At 36.1% G+C, this 15228-nt stretch overlaps 1 protein-coding gene across 1 annotated transcript in view; it reads left to right on the forward strand.

Annotated features, from left to right (window-relative positions):
• The window catches only part of FBXL13 (F-box and leucine rich repeat protein 13), a 191956-nt gene that overhangs the window by 85713 nt on the left and 91015 nt on the right, over positions 1-15228 (forward strand). Inside the window, exon 9 of the mRNA XM_023507424.1 lies at positions 10028-10157. Coding sequence (XP_023363192.1) covers positions 10028-10157 — 130 coding nt within the window. The remainder of the gene's footprint in view (positions 1-10027; positions 10158-15228) is intronic.

Raw genomic sequence — 15228 nt, forward strand, 5'->3', positions numbered from 1 at the left:
CAAATTCATGTCTATTATTCTTTTTTTAAAATTCTTTTTTCTTTTTTTGGAGTTTTTGGCCGGGGCTAGGTTTGAACCCACCACCTCTAGCATATGGGGCCGGCGCCCTACTCCTTTGAGCCACAGGCGCCATCCTCTGTCTATTATTCTTTACTTTCACTATGGAAAGACTAACCAGGGAGAATACATGATCACATTGGGAGAGATGCACATTTGACTTTGGGAGAAGTTTCTCAAACTATTGTGAAAGAATGAACTATTTTTAAGAATATAACTTTTTGAAATCCTTTGAAAAATGACAGTAAGACATTTGGAAAAGCTTAACCAAAAAATCCTGGGTGGTAATTTTCTTTATATTTTTACTCTAACCATTTCCTGCAAATTGCAAGCTTAAAAAAAAAGTGGTACAATATTTTCTGTTTATCCCATTAATTGAGCTGCCACATTTTATTAGTCAAATCCATAAAACCTTCCCTTTGAAATTTCTTCTGTTACTTTTAAACATAGAGAGTCTTCCTCCTTCCGGGCATTTAATATACATTAACTTAATTTTTTTTCTTATTTTTTTTAACTTAAATACATATGGAATTCAATCCAGAATTTATAGAATTTATTTTGGTAGGTGAATAAAATAATTATCTAAATCGGAGGCCACCAAACTACAACTCATGTGATCCAAGGCCTGTTTTTTATCAAATGATGTGTGATTCCTCTATAGATATATCTAAAATTCTTACATAGGCAAGAAATACTTAACACTCATCACTTTCTGATATTCTCCTACATGTTACTATGTACATTCTTGAGGTTCTCTATGCTAGCGTATCTATGTGTGAAAATGCTACAGAATGCTGTGCTACTGCTCATGCCTCAACCTCAGTGACCTGTCATCCTTAGCTTGGAACTTGCCAATATGGAAGCATTTTACACCATGGAAAATGGCAAACATTACAAATCAAAGCTTGATGCATTGTTTTTGTTGATTGTTTAGATTTAAGAAGGTGACAGATACAACAGTTAATGAAGCAAATAAAATTTAAAGGCATGTCATATTTGTAGCTACAACATTCTAAGTAGTACCCAAAATTGAGGAAATATTCTTTCAAGCTATTCTAGAAATATTCTAGAATATTCTAGAAAGCTATTATCTAATTCAGTAAACAAAGCACTGACATCATTATTGATGGACAGGTTTGGACATCTTTGTTATTTTATTTTTGTCTCATTAATGTAAATAAATATGTGCATACTAGAACTATAGTATACTCCTTCTTCATTTGTAACCATTGGTTTGCCTGATACATTTATGAGAGTTTCATTGGTGAAAGTCAATGAAATTATTGTGTGGGAGAATTAATTGGCTACATGGAATTTGCAATGAAGAGTATTATATATTTTATCACTTGAAGTTGTATGTTGCGTATCTATTATATCTATAAAATGGTAAATGTAAAATAGAAAAATTTTATTATAAAATTTATATGTATACTTTTTTGGATAGCCATTTGTTAGATAATTAAAATAAACTAGAGCTAATTATTATTTTTATTATATTTAGTCTCTCTATCAAGAATATAAGTATGCTTCTAAAATTTTTTTCCAAGTTCCTAAATCTTTCCAAAAAATGTTGTTTATTCATATAGATAATTTTTGTGAACGTTTCCTAGGTATCTTTCTAATTTTCATTGTGAATGGTATTTTTCTGATTTTCTCTCACTATATATTTTTTCCTTTTATTAAGTCATATACACATAGATCATGAATACATTTATGCTTTTGTGGAGTATAGTGTGTTGATGTTTTAATACAATTTGGAATGGCTACATGAAACTAATTAATATAGCTTTCACCTCATTTACTTAATTATTGTGTTAAGACATTTATGTTCTATACTTGGTAGATTTGACTTGTACCCTTACAATATGCTCCATAGGTGTGCCCACCGTTTACCTCCCTCTGTTGAACCTCCCCCTATCCCTCCCATCTCCCTCTACTGCTTTCCTTCATCCTGGGCTATAGTTGTGATCTATCTTTCATGAGAAAGTGTGAGTAGTTACAAATTGGTTTCATAAAAGTATTGAGTACATTGGATACTTTCCCTTCCATGCTTGAGATACTTTACTAAGAAGAATATTTTCCAGCTCCATCCATGTAAACATAAAAGAGGTAAAGTCTCCATCCCTTTTTAAGGCTGCATAGTATTCCATGGTATACATATACCACAATTTATTAATCTGTTCATAGGTCAATGGGCACTTAGGCCTCTTCCATGACTTGGCAATTATGAATAGAGCTGCAATGAACAATCTAGTGCAAATATCTTTGTTGCAAAGTGATTTTTGGTCTTTTGGATATATACCTGGTAGAGGAATTGCAGGATCAAATGGCAAGTCTATTTTTATATCCCTGAGTGTTCTCTAAATTTCTCATTTTTGGACTTGGGTATGAAAATTAGTTATCTTTTTGATTAGTTATTTAGTTATCATTTGAGTAATTCAAATGATACTTTCATTTTAAAAGTAAAAAAAATGCTATGAAATTAACTTCTACATAAGAATTTGGGCAAAGCTTATATGATTTGATAACAATTATGGTTTTTACTTTCTGAACAAAGTATTCATATTTTCTTTCTTCTTTGTTCCAGTAATTATTTAGAGGAGAATTTTTGGTTCCATATGGTTGAAGATTCTTTGGCTAAGCTTCTATTTTTAATTTCTCTGGTCAAGAAATATGGACTGAATTATTTCACTTTTTGGAATTTACTGAGAATTCTTGGTAGACTAATTCATAATTAATTTTAGGAAATCATCCATGAAGGTTTAAAACAAAGAGCTTCTTTTAGAGAACAAAATTTCTGTGTTTAGATGTATGCATATATATATATAAACTTCTTGGTGTTATAGTACACTAGTGAGATATTAATCACTTATTATGATCAATCTTTTCTTAATGTTTTGGTATTATTTTTTATATAAAGATTAATAAGTTTAATTATAGATCATATATCTATTCACATAAAATGATACTCTTTATATTGGTCGATGTTTCTTTGCATTGAATTCTTTTTTATCTGCTATATGTATTAATATAGTTGCCTTTGTTTTCTTTGGGTTATGCTTTTTATACAAAACTTTATCTCTTTATTTTAATTTTCGGTCACTGAATTTTAGGTTTTTATCTTACATGCAGCATATAGATAGCTTCTGTTTTTTAAAAACTGGTTTTATTTTTATTATTTTGTTTTATATTTTGGTTTTTATATTACTGCACTATACTCAGTGTTTCTGTTTTTGCCATATGAACTATGTTGTTTACTTGTATAATCTGAAGGTATTTTAAAGGCACCTACACATTCTGTTGTATATTCTGACTAGTGGATAGTTGTATGTTTTTATAAAACATGCTTTAAGATGCAGTTCCCTCATTATTAAAGTCAAAGTAAATAATATTTAGAAGTTTTAACAACTTCTGTGTTAGACAAGTGATCTAATACATTTTAATTCTCTCTCTACTTTTCCCTTGAACTTACATCCCTCCACTACCATTAACCTGTACCACATGTTAATTGTGGGTTTTATTAGTCATTTAACTCCCCTTTTAATAATTTTTTGTGTTTTCATTTAATATTATAATCATATATAAGGATTATCTAGCCCTAACTCCAGTTTAGGCCATTCGATGATAGTCTTTATTCCCCACAATTTTCCTATTCTGTAATCTTGATTTTGATTTATCTGATGATGACTGGAACTAAAATTTTAAGAACTCTTTCTTAGAAAAGATGCACGTGTGTTAGATTTTCAGCCATTAATCTCTGAAGATGACTATTGTCTGGAGGACAACTTCTTTTGGAGTATAGTTCTTGAATCATGCCCTTTGTTTTATCTTTAAAACTCTATAAATGTCTGTGTATAAACTTTGATGTTTCAGGTTAAAGGAAAGTATAAAGCTAGCATGAATTTTTTGTTCCTTTGTTGGTAACATATTTTTTTGGCCAAGATGGATGCAAGATTTTCCTTTTCTTTTAAAAATTAAAAACGTTTCCAAGCATAATTGTGTTCCTTTAATTAATTTTTCCTGGAACATGGTAAACATTTTGAACATTTTTTTTTTTTTGGCAGTTTTTGTCCAGGGCTGGGTTTGAACCCACCACCTCCTGCATATGGGGCCAGCGCCCTACCCCTTTGAGCCACAGACACTGCCCAACATTTTGAACATTAAAACTTAATTTTTTTCTTAGCCAAAGAAGGCATTTTTTTAATGCTTTTATCCATTTGTTCAGAGTTTCTCTTCAAATTATTACTCTCATGCTTCAAAGCTGTCATTTTCTCTCTCATTGTTTTTATTTCTACATGCATTTCCATTCACATACTGCCTTCTGTATATTAGGAGTTCTTTTTCTCTTTTTTTTTTTTTTTTTGAGACGAAGCCTCAAGCTATCCCCCTGGGTAGAATGCCATGGCATCATGCTCACAGCAACCTCCAACTCCTGGGCTCAAGTGAGTCTCCTGCCTCAGCCTCCCAAATAGCTGGGACTACAGGCGCCCGCCACAACGCCTGGCCATTTTTTTGTTGCAGCCGTCATTATTGTTTGGCGGGCCTGGGCTGGATTCGAACCCGCCACCTTAGGTGTATGTGGCTGGCGCCTTAGCCGCTTGAGCCACAGGCGCTGAGCCATATTAGGAGTTCTTGAAGTGTGGTCCAAGAACAGCAGTGTCCTGGCAAATGTGATGTCACTGAGTGTAGAGTTGGGAAGAGAAGATAACAATTGATTTTCATGAGTTGGTGAAAGCTGGCTTCAGTGACACCAATGTGAAGCCCATGAGGATTCCTAAGACCCTTTCAAAAATTTCTTAAGATCCTATAGTTCTGTGATATAGAGTATCACTCAGTACTTTTCTTTAGGCATTCCATTCTATGATATATAAATATATGTGTATGTATATTTGTATTTCGGTATATGAACATATGTGCATGTATGTATATGTACATACAGAGAGATTATAAAATTTGTAAATCCATTTGTGAAAAATTGAACTTATAAAGTAGATGATTTGGGAGTAGTTCATATCACGTTACAAAATTTTTTTTTAAACTTAAAACATTCTTTTCCAGTAATATGTTGAGATAATTTTTTCTCCTGGGAAATTTATGTAGTACTACTAAAAACTATGTATCACTTTTTAGGGTCATTTATTTTACAAATTTAGCTATACCATTAGTGGGTAAAAGATACAAAAGTAGGATCCAAATAAGAATTTTGTTTTGTTTTACCTTCTAGATCTTGCCATTGAGAGAATATTCAGAATAAATACTACTTGATATTGATAACTTTTGTTATATAAAAATGTATTATAAGTTATCTTTAATAAAAATGCATTTCATAATTATTCTCTATTTTTGCTATTTTCCATGGTTTCTAACATGCTTGCGTATGCAAGAGTGAGCTTTCACCCATGGACAACCAGAGAAATGTAGGTTATTGCTGCTGTCATTCTCTCTCCATTGCCTGTAGTGTTTCTTTCCAACAAAATCATTTGCCAGAAAAAAATGTAATTTGTTTGTTCTTTCTTGGCAACAGTGATTTGCCAGTTTTTATTTGAATGTTTTTCTTCACTCCTTTTGGGACTTACTCAGTTCTGTAAAGTTGAAAATGAGGGCTGCCCACAGCTCATGCCCATTCCAGGAAAATTTTTTGCTTTACGTGTTTCCTGAATTAAATCTTTTCTGTTTATTTCTATTGCTACAACCTAGGTGGCACTCTCAGCACCTCCTCTGGCACAGGGTCCTGCCATTTCTGCCTCTGGTCTCTTCTTCAGTCTGCTTCATTTCATGCTACATGAAGTATCATTCTGGAACAATCTTCTTACCATATCCTTGACTAGACTCTTCCCTACTGTCTGTTGACTCATCCAATCAAACTTCCCTGCCCAGGTTTTCTAAGAGAAGTGCTTAACTCTGGGCATCTGATTACTACCTGCTTCACTTTCCCTACCATTGACATTCCTTTCTTCTCTTGGCTCATCCCCACAACCTTGATACCTTCAATCTTGCCATCTACCAGAAATCTGCAGTGATTTTTCCTTTTCCTGAATTCTGAAGACAGCATTAATTCACTTATCACCATTTATTGTTTAACTACTATATGTGCACCATTCTGGGCATACACTGCTGAATAAAACTGTTATGATCATTGCTCTTCAATGGAACCATATAAGTTATAGTGGCATTTAATGATTTTTTCATATAGATAAACAGACACTTCAATTGGCTTGGAAGTTTCTTATTGTCGGGGACTATCATGTTAGTTTTATCAAAGAAGGGCAGACAGAGTAAGCTATTGTCATGACTAGACAACCTCAAGATCTACTCAGTAAGTATGAGGCCAAATCATTTAGATTTTCTGCAGAATTCTATTACTTGGTGCGGTCTCTATGAAACTAAAGAGCCCAACATTCAACGTAGAAGAATACACATGCGGCAGCGCCCATAGCTCAGTGGGTAGGGTGCTGGCCACATACACCAAGGCTGGTGGGTGCAAACCCGGCCCCGGCCAGCTAAAGCAACAAGGACAACTGCAACGAAAAAATAGCTGGGCATTGTGGCGGGTGCCTGTAGTCCCAGCTACTTGGGAGGCTGAGGCAAGAGAATCACTTAAGCCCAAGAGTTTGAGGTTGCTGTGAACTATGACACCATGGCACTCTGCCCAGGGGTAACAGCTTGAGACTCTGTCTCAAAAAAGAAAAAATCTACATGCAAATTCCCTCTTTTATACACTAAGCTGTGTCTTGGTAGATTTTCAGAGAAATTTTTATTTAAATACATAATTTGACATTCCTTCTAACAGGTCCTTCAAGTGTTGGAGAACTAACACGTATCACCTTAATGGAAAAAAGACAAAGGAGAAAAGAATAATCTCTGTGGGTTCTATAAGAATTTTAATTTCTTAAAGATTATTGCAGCAGCAGAAAAATAAATAAACACAAAGAGAGAACCCACCCCTCAATAAGGAATACTTAGTTATCAAATAATTAGGAAAAGATAAAAATAAGCTGTAGATACTTTACCTCAAAGTGTAATTAGAATTACCACATGGTCTCTGGCCTGGAAAAATGATGAATCAGATTTCACTTGTCTAGAGGACACATTTTTTTTTTTTTTTTTGCCAACATACAGAATAAAAAGTATTGCATAAAATTTACCAAGTGTGATTTCGCTGTTAAGTGATACTTGTCCTATCCCTAGCAACTTTAAGTCTGTGGCACTGTAAATCCCTAGAAAGGCCTACCTTAAGGGCCACTCAGGATCCTTGTGCTTTGCTTTCAAACTGAGGGTTCCCATGAGGCTCCACTTTGAAGAGAACCAGAGACCTTCTCAGTCTCTGGAGTCATTTAGTCTAACAACCTCTTTGTCTAAACAAGACAAGACAAGGGGGACAGTGGATTTCCCCAAAAGGTCAGGGATGGAATTCAGGGGTGTTGTGATTTTTAGTGGGCAATAAAATAATCATCTCTAATTTCACTAATTTCTAACTGAAATGTAGATAAAAAACAAAATAGTGTTAGCAGTCTCTAGAACTTTTTAACCCATATAAAGGACAAATAGATTCTCATCACATTACAGTTGTTATAATTATTTCAGAATATCATTGATACATATTACTACCTCACAGTCACAGTAGCTATCAGAACTGCCACTAGATCTTATTATTTAATATGTAAATAAAGAAGCACACATATTATTAATTCATTATTTAGAAAAATTTTGATAATCATATTTCAATGCAATTGGCTGCCTTTGTGATCTTATGTATTTTATTTTATGCATTTTAAAATACATGCTGAGAAAGGGTCCATAGACTTCCCCAGACTGCCAAAGAAGTTAAAAGCCCCTAGTTCAATTCTCATTTTTGGCATTTGTTAACTACTCACTTGAAGTTAAAGAAATCGAACATGGGTTTGGAATAGGTATAGACACAATGTGGTGTCTTCCAAACTCTTGGAATTGCTTCTATGTGCCACTCTTGTCAGATGAGTATCCATTTTATTCAAAGGAAGAAGACAGTGCAAACTCCATAAAAACAGTATGTTATTTGAGGTAATAACAATACTAATATGTATATCCTTATTATTTATTAATTAGAGACGGAGTTTCATGCTGTCTCTTAGGCTGGATTTGGACTCCTGGGCTAAAATGATGATCTCCCTGTCTAAGCCTCCTGAGTAGCTGGGACCCCAGGGATGTGCCACCATGCTAAAGCTTTTACCATGTCTGTGCTGATTTTAATCGTTAAAGTCACCCTTGAGGTAACACTATTATATCTCTGTTCTCATTTAATTGTCACACTTCTAAAAGGAAAAAGCAGATCAGATTACACCTGTGTTACAGATGAGAAAACTGAGGTTTAGAAAAGCTGTAGGCCCCATAGTTGGTCGAAGTAAAAAAACAAACCAAAACCTTATCTCCACTTAACAGATGAGAAATAATCTCTGAAAGATTAGGGAAGTCACAGTGTCAGGGCTAGGAGTCCAATTCAGTTTGGTCAGATTCCAAAACCTTGTCTATTTTCCATCATGTAGGGCCTTGCTATTCCTTTCTCCAAGTTAGAGAACTGAAGTTAGAAGTAACACCCCTGCAATTTCCCTTAAGAAAATTGTACTGAGTTGAATCACTGTTATACTCAAGGGAGTGAAAGATAAAGCATTTCCAAAACTTTGGCACAACTCTCAGTCCACTTTTGGGGGTGGGGGAAGGGAGGCCCGAGAGGGGGCTTGTCTTTGGGTATTAGTACTGCTTTCTCCTTCAAGGCCCTGCCTACCCTAGTCACTACGGAGTTCAAAGCCTGCCCTCTTTGTTGACTGTTGTGTACACAACCATTCCCAGATGGGAATGTGTGTTCTAAATCAAGTAATTTGTTATGGGATGGGAACATTATATTATATAGATGTGTTTTTCATATTTTAGGAATAAATCTGATTAGTGGTCAATGCTTGTAAATCTTATTTCTCATTTATACGATGGTAAACTTTTTTATTTGTCAGATTTTGAGGGGCGGAGAAACATTTCCCCCTCACTTCTCATTCTTTTTGTTTTGTAATTTGCTGTTAAACTGTTGTAGAACACAAATCAAGAGCATTTTGTTAATTCCATTACAGAACTAGGCAGTAGTGGGAGTCCTTGCACTTTTAAAAAAATGCCAGCCTTAGGAGGGCTTGGAAAATTGTCCACAGTGTGTCCTCAAACTGCGAGCCCTTGCATGGTAGTATGGGCTCCTACCAATTACTACCCTTCTTTTTTCTGGAAGCTCTCATTTAGTCATTGTGGTAACGCCAGATTTAATCTGTTCCAACTCCAGTGAGATCCATAGTCCCTGATGTTGTTTTTAATTCTCATGTGTTGCCCACTCATTTGCAGACTGTTCTTCTTAACCCATGTTTAAGCTTTGTGTACCAATTAGTTTTTCTTTAACCGTAATAATAAAACTGTAACTTACAAAATCATGCATATTTAAATCTATCTTTTCAGGACATTTTCTTATCAGATCTATTTTAAGAGCCTTTTGTTGTTCAACTTTTTTTCTTCTTCAAATTCTTGCTATCCTTTAACAGTTAATCTGTATTTAAGTGTTATTTTAGTGCTCAAAAAAACTCAAAGCAACTGTAAACTCTGCAACTTTGGTTTCAAAAGCTAACTTTTAAACAATATGAATGTACTCTTCCCACCCCTCCTGCCAAAAAAAAAAAAAAAAGCTTTATCTCAGTCAACTTTCTTAAAAATCCAGGCAAATATTCTTGTATTCATGAATTATATTCACTCAAAATGTAGTTAGGCATTATCTGGTAGTTTCCTACCACGGTAGTTTCCTTTTATCAACAGGGAGTGAGTTAACAATAAAATTAAACTGTTGAAGCTCTGCAAGGAGAAAAGATTAATTCACAGTTTTACTTTGTCATAGAGGCTTAAGAAAGATTGGAGAGAACAACTGAAGGGTAGTTACTTTCTTTCCTCTCTTGCCTTGTCTTTTTAGGTACTTCCACAACTTACAGAATCTTAGTTTGGCTTATTGCAGAAAGTTCACAGACAAAGGCTTACAGTACCTGAACTTGGGGAACGGATGCCACAAGCTCATCTATCTGGACCTCTCCGGCTGCACCCAGGTTTGTCTCTCAGTCTTCCCTTTGCTGCAGCGGGCGAGGAAGTCCTCCCGAGAACGGGCTGCATCCAGCCTTCATGATATACTAATGCTGTGCACGGACCGCAGCACACTTTTCAGAGGTTTTAAATTACACGGCCACAGCTGCTGAATTTTTCCTCAGGATCGCTACTATAGGCTCTTGGCTTCTTTCCACTGGAGTGTCACATAGACAAGCAGGCAGAGCTCATTGGATGAGGGAACAGAACACTTCTGTGGAGACAATCTGAGCACAATTCTAATCCCAGAGCACAAATCTTAAAAACTCTGGAGTTACTCCCAAGATACAAACAAAGGAAAAACTTTCGGGGAGAATTTGTACAGGATTCCTGAAAAGTCAGTTAGCTCCCACGTGGGCTTTTTTTGGGTAAAGTGTTGATAAATATGAGAAAGGAAATACAACAAAGATTGTAATTTAAAAAATTGCATTGCATCTTTGGGCTAAACAATTTGAAGGTTTGAGATCTACTTGGAAAATATTTAAGTTTAGAAAAAAAGGATTAGGGAAGTTGGGCAGAAAATAGCATAAAGTTGTGGAGGGTAGAGCCTGGCACTTTGGAAACAGTTACTGCTTTATTGATAGTGTTTTGTGCTCTAATTTTGATAGTTTTAAAAAATTTTGATTTAAGCTGTAATTCTTTTAACTTATTTTCTGTGTGTATTTTATTGACATTGAGGTTATAGTATGTTCATTCTCCTATAAGAATACCATAGCACAGGTGAGAACTGGCTGAAGTATTGATGGTTACCATTTATTGAGTCATTACCCTAGGCCAGGCATTGTGTTGAGTGCTATACAAAGATCAGATTTTCTCCCTATTCAATGCTATGTAGTATGGATTTATTATGCTTATTTGGAATTGAAGAGTCCAAGGTTCAGTGCGGTTGAATAAATTGCCGAAGGTCATACAGCTGGTGAAAGCTTATGGGTACATGGAGCGGGTAGTTATAAGTACCTGCTGGTAGATGCATATGCAGGCAAAGTTCCCTGGGGCAGCAGTAAATGCAGGAGCAGCACAAGCTTCTCCTCCAGGTTCTTGAACAGACAGAATTCCCACCTAGCCGTTACCACTGGTATACCATGGTTTCCTGATGCACTACACTGCTAGGTGGATGTCTGGAGGGACGGCTCTAAACTAGGGCTGAAAAATTATTTGAAACTGACCTACTGAGGTATAGCTTGCTAAACACCAACATCTACCACAGCTTTGCCACTAAAGTGGCCTTGATGTTGCCCTCAGCTTGACTGACTTTAGATAGGCTTCTTCCCGACTCTTGGCCCCTGACCTCCCTTTTCTTACAACAGTTGCTTTAGAAAACTTGGAATTGTAAATTCTTTCTCTGCCTCCTTTGAGACATTTTTTAAAAGAGCTTCTTTTGTGTTTTCTAATACTGGAGTGTCTTCCCCAAGGACCTGGAACTATCCCTTTGATGAATAACCAAAGAAGATAGTATCTCATCTTTCAGTCTCTGTGGGTGGGTAGGAGCCTAAGTTTAATGGACACCAGTTAGCCAAGCAGATGGCCTAATCATAGAGAAGAATATTTGCAAATCCAGGGATAGCTCAATGTGCTGACACAGGCCATTGATCAGCAACCCCTCCCCCATCTCTGTAAGTCTCCTGACTTTCCTGTTAGCTCTCACCAGTGCTGAAAACCCTGCCCATAGTATAACTCTGCTCCTTACCCTGCTCAGTTCCCACAAGGTAATTATTTCAGCAGTAACATATAATGCATGTACAGATGCACAAACACACAGGTCCTTCGGATACATTTTCTCAGGCACTTCACTGTGTCTGAAGGTTTCAAATCTATGATCCACTGCCCAGATAGGCATTCAAAACACCCGTCTTTAAAAATTTTGAGCCAATATTCTTGGCTCAAATACTCCAATATCCTTGGAGTTTTTACATAACAATCTAAATTTCAAGCTCTTAAAGAATTGGAAGAACTAGCAGAACTGGACCTGCATTCCCTTCCGGCGCAGTGGGCTAGAGCTGCATCAGCCTCACTGTGGTCAGTGTGCCAGCGTCTCCTGCACTCAGCAGTGTCTGCACATGCACTCACACCACGCCTGCTACCATTCCATTGCATTGCCTGCCTGACCTTAACAAGTATCCGAGTTCCTAACATATAAAGTAGAATTCTTTCTCTAATTGCTCCTCAATTTCTAAGTCTCAAAACACAATGAAGTTATGGTATTTTACATCATTATGCAAAGAAGTGTTACTTTCTTTCATCTATCCTCTTCCACTTCCATTCCCTCATTTAATAACTCAATAGAGGTTTAACTCTAAGTGTCAGGCACTGTTTCAGGCCCTAGAAATTGTGCCATTTGAAACAGAGGCACTTTAGTCTCACTGGGGGTAAGAAATGGGCTCATTATGAAGCATGGATATCTTATTTACGGCTGCTGTGTTGTAACAAACCCTTGAAGCTTGGATGTTATGCTTCTGAGAGATTTACTAAGTCTGATGATGAGCTTCTGTCTACCTCCCTACCTCTGGGTGTGGTACAAAAATTGTTTCAAAGAAGAAAAATTGGTGATTCATAGATTTTTTTTAAAAGGTTTTTCCCTCTTTAAGTAAAACATTCTGTCTTGGAAAATAGAATTTTTTTTTCATAAATTTGGAATTTTGTACTAGGAAGTTATATGTTAACTATCTAACCAAGAGAAAGGGTCCTGATAAAACAAAAAGACTTGCGAATAGGAGCTTTTACCTAACTGCTTTTCACTGGTGTTTGTTTCATGCCTGCTGATACTTGGCACCGTGATGAATAAAACAGCATTCCTTGTCTTTCAAGAGCTCTGGATTAACATAAACAAAATATATGAAGGGTTCAACTTTAATGTAGTCACTGCTGCCTAAAAAAGGAAACATTTATTTTTTCAGTATCGTGAAAGAATTTTAACCATACTTGTTAGAAAAAAAAATAAATGATGATGGAGAGCTGCAATGAAAAGTGGAAATGAGTTTCATATGTTCTAGAAGTACTCTACATTCTTTGGGGATTGCATAAACACTGTAGGTACGTTAAGTAACGTGAATGCTTTTCTAATGAATATCAAAACTTGCAAATGTACTTGTGTGTCGTCATCCTTGATGTGGTAGAGGTGATGTCTTTGCTCAGTTTCCTCTCAAAAAAGCCTCTGCTTACCCTTGGCCACAACTCAGGGTAAGTGCCCACCAGTGAGCTCTTTCAGTATCCATTTCAAGCCTCTGGCCTCACATTTGTCACTTTGAATTATCTTTTTATACTTTTAAAAACCTTTGATTTTTTTCTTGCTCCATGTTAAATGCATAAAAATTTGAAAATATATATAAGAGAAAAGAAGAAAAATTTAAAAATACCAGTAATTTCACTGCCCAGAAATAATAAATGCTACTAGTGTTTTGGGATGTAGCTTTCTGGTCTTTTTCCTGTGTGTATCTACACTTCTTTTAAGCTAAAATGGATTATATGGTACACATACTTTTTATTTAATATTCTATAAAGTTACTATTTTTCTATTTTATTACATATTTTTCTGTGACTCACTTTTAGTAGCTGTATAGTATTCTATTATATCAAAATATCATTAAACCATTTATTATTAGCCTACATTTTTGCCACCATAAATAACTTGTGAGGAAAATCTTTGTGGCCATATCTCTACATACATCTATGTAATTTTTTGGTACAAATTTATAGAAATGAAACAGGGAATGTAATTATTTTAAGGCCATCTATATTCCACAAAACCTGTCAATATAAAATAATGTTCAGCATTTTCATAAATATAGTATGGTATATTAAAAAAAATTGTCAACTTGATATTGGAAATGACATTTAGTATTTTTAATTTGCATTTCTTTGGTTACTTGTATGGTTAAATGATATGCAGTGCCTGACATGTTATTCCAACAATCTTCCAGGTACTCAACACTGGGAAAAATAAATTCTGTGTTCCCTGTGGTTATAGGGCCTAACAGGCGTCCTCAAACTATGGCCTGCGGCTGAGGACATTTATCTAGCCCGCTGGGTGTTTTTGCCACTGCTGCCTATCCTGCTTAGTAGCCAACTCGTCCCAGGGCCCACAGTCCAGCCCTCCAACGGTCTGAGGGACAGTGAACTGGCCCCCTGTTTAAAAGTTTGAGGACCCCTGGCCTAGAACATATACGTCTAGGTGACCTTGTAGTTTTCTTCCCCAGCAACACAGAGGAAATTTGTCCACAGTGGGAGGGAAAGAAATGATCATAAAGAAGCCAGCCTTTGAAAGGGAGAAGTGATGTGTTTGAGAAGGAGAAACAATGTACTATATAATTGGACATTCAACTGAAGACACCATTAATTCCCATTCTACCTAAGCTAACTTATATTGGGTCTCCATAATTGCAACCGAAAGAAATTACTACAACTCTGATAAGGCTGTCATTCATATTTAGTTTTCATTTAGGCTCAAAAAGAATATATCTGAATGTGCTTTGTGGAGAGAACCTTACTTAAGAAAAAAACTGAGAGAGCTGGGCATTCGTGGCTATACGCCCATATACCTGTAACTGCAGCACTCTGCGAGGTCAAGGCGGGTGGATTGCCTGAGCTCACAGGTTCCAGACCAGCCTGAGCCAGAGTTAGACCCCGTTTCTAAAAATAGCCAGCTGTTGTGGCGGGCTCTTATAGTCCTAGCTACTCGGGAGGCTGAGGCAAAAGAATCGCTTGAGCCCAAGAGTTTGAGGTTGCTGTGAGCTATGACGCCATGACACTCTACCAAGGGTGACAAAGTGAGACTCTGTCTCACAAAAAAAGAGAAGAAAAGAAAAGAAAAAAACTGAGGCCCAAGAGAAGTTGTGAAGGTTTATCACAGCTCCTCACATGCATATATTCTATGATGTACCTGAATGTGTTGCTTTGAATGTGCTTGTGCCTGACCACAAAGCAATAGTTAATACCCAAGAAGCTAAATTAAATCTGCTTCTTGTTTTGCTGTGCCTAATGAACTCTAAGGAACTTCCTTAATGATACACACAGAAAAGTGCACAAAGTGCCGTGAACATT

The sequence above is a fragment of the Otolemur garnettii genome, unplaced genomic scaffold (genome assembly GCF_000181295.1).
Source record: "Otolemur garnettii isolate 467f Iridium unplaced genomic scaffold, OtoGar3 scaffold00005, whole genome shotgun sequence".
Lineage (NCBI taxonomy): Eukaryota > Metazoa > Chordata > Mammalia > Primates > Galagidae > Otolemur > Otolemur garnettii.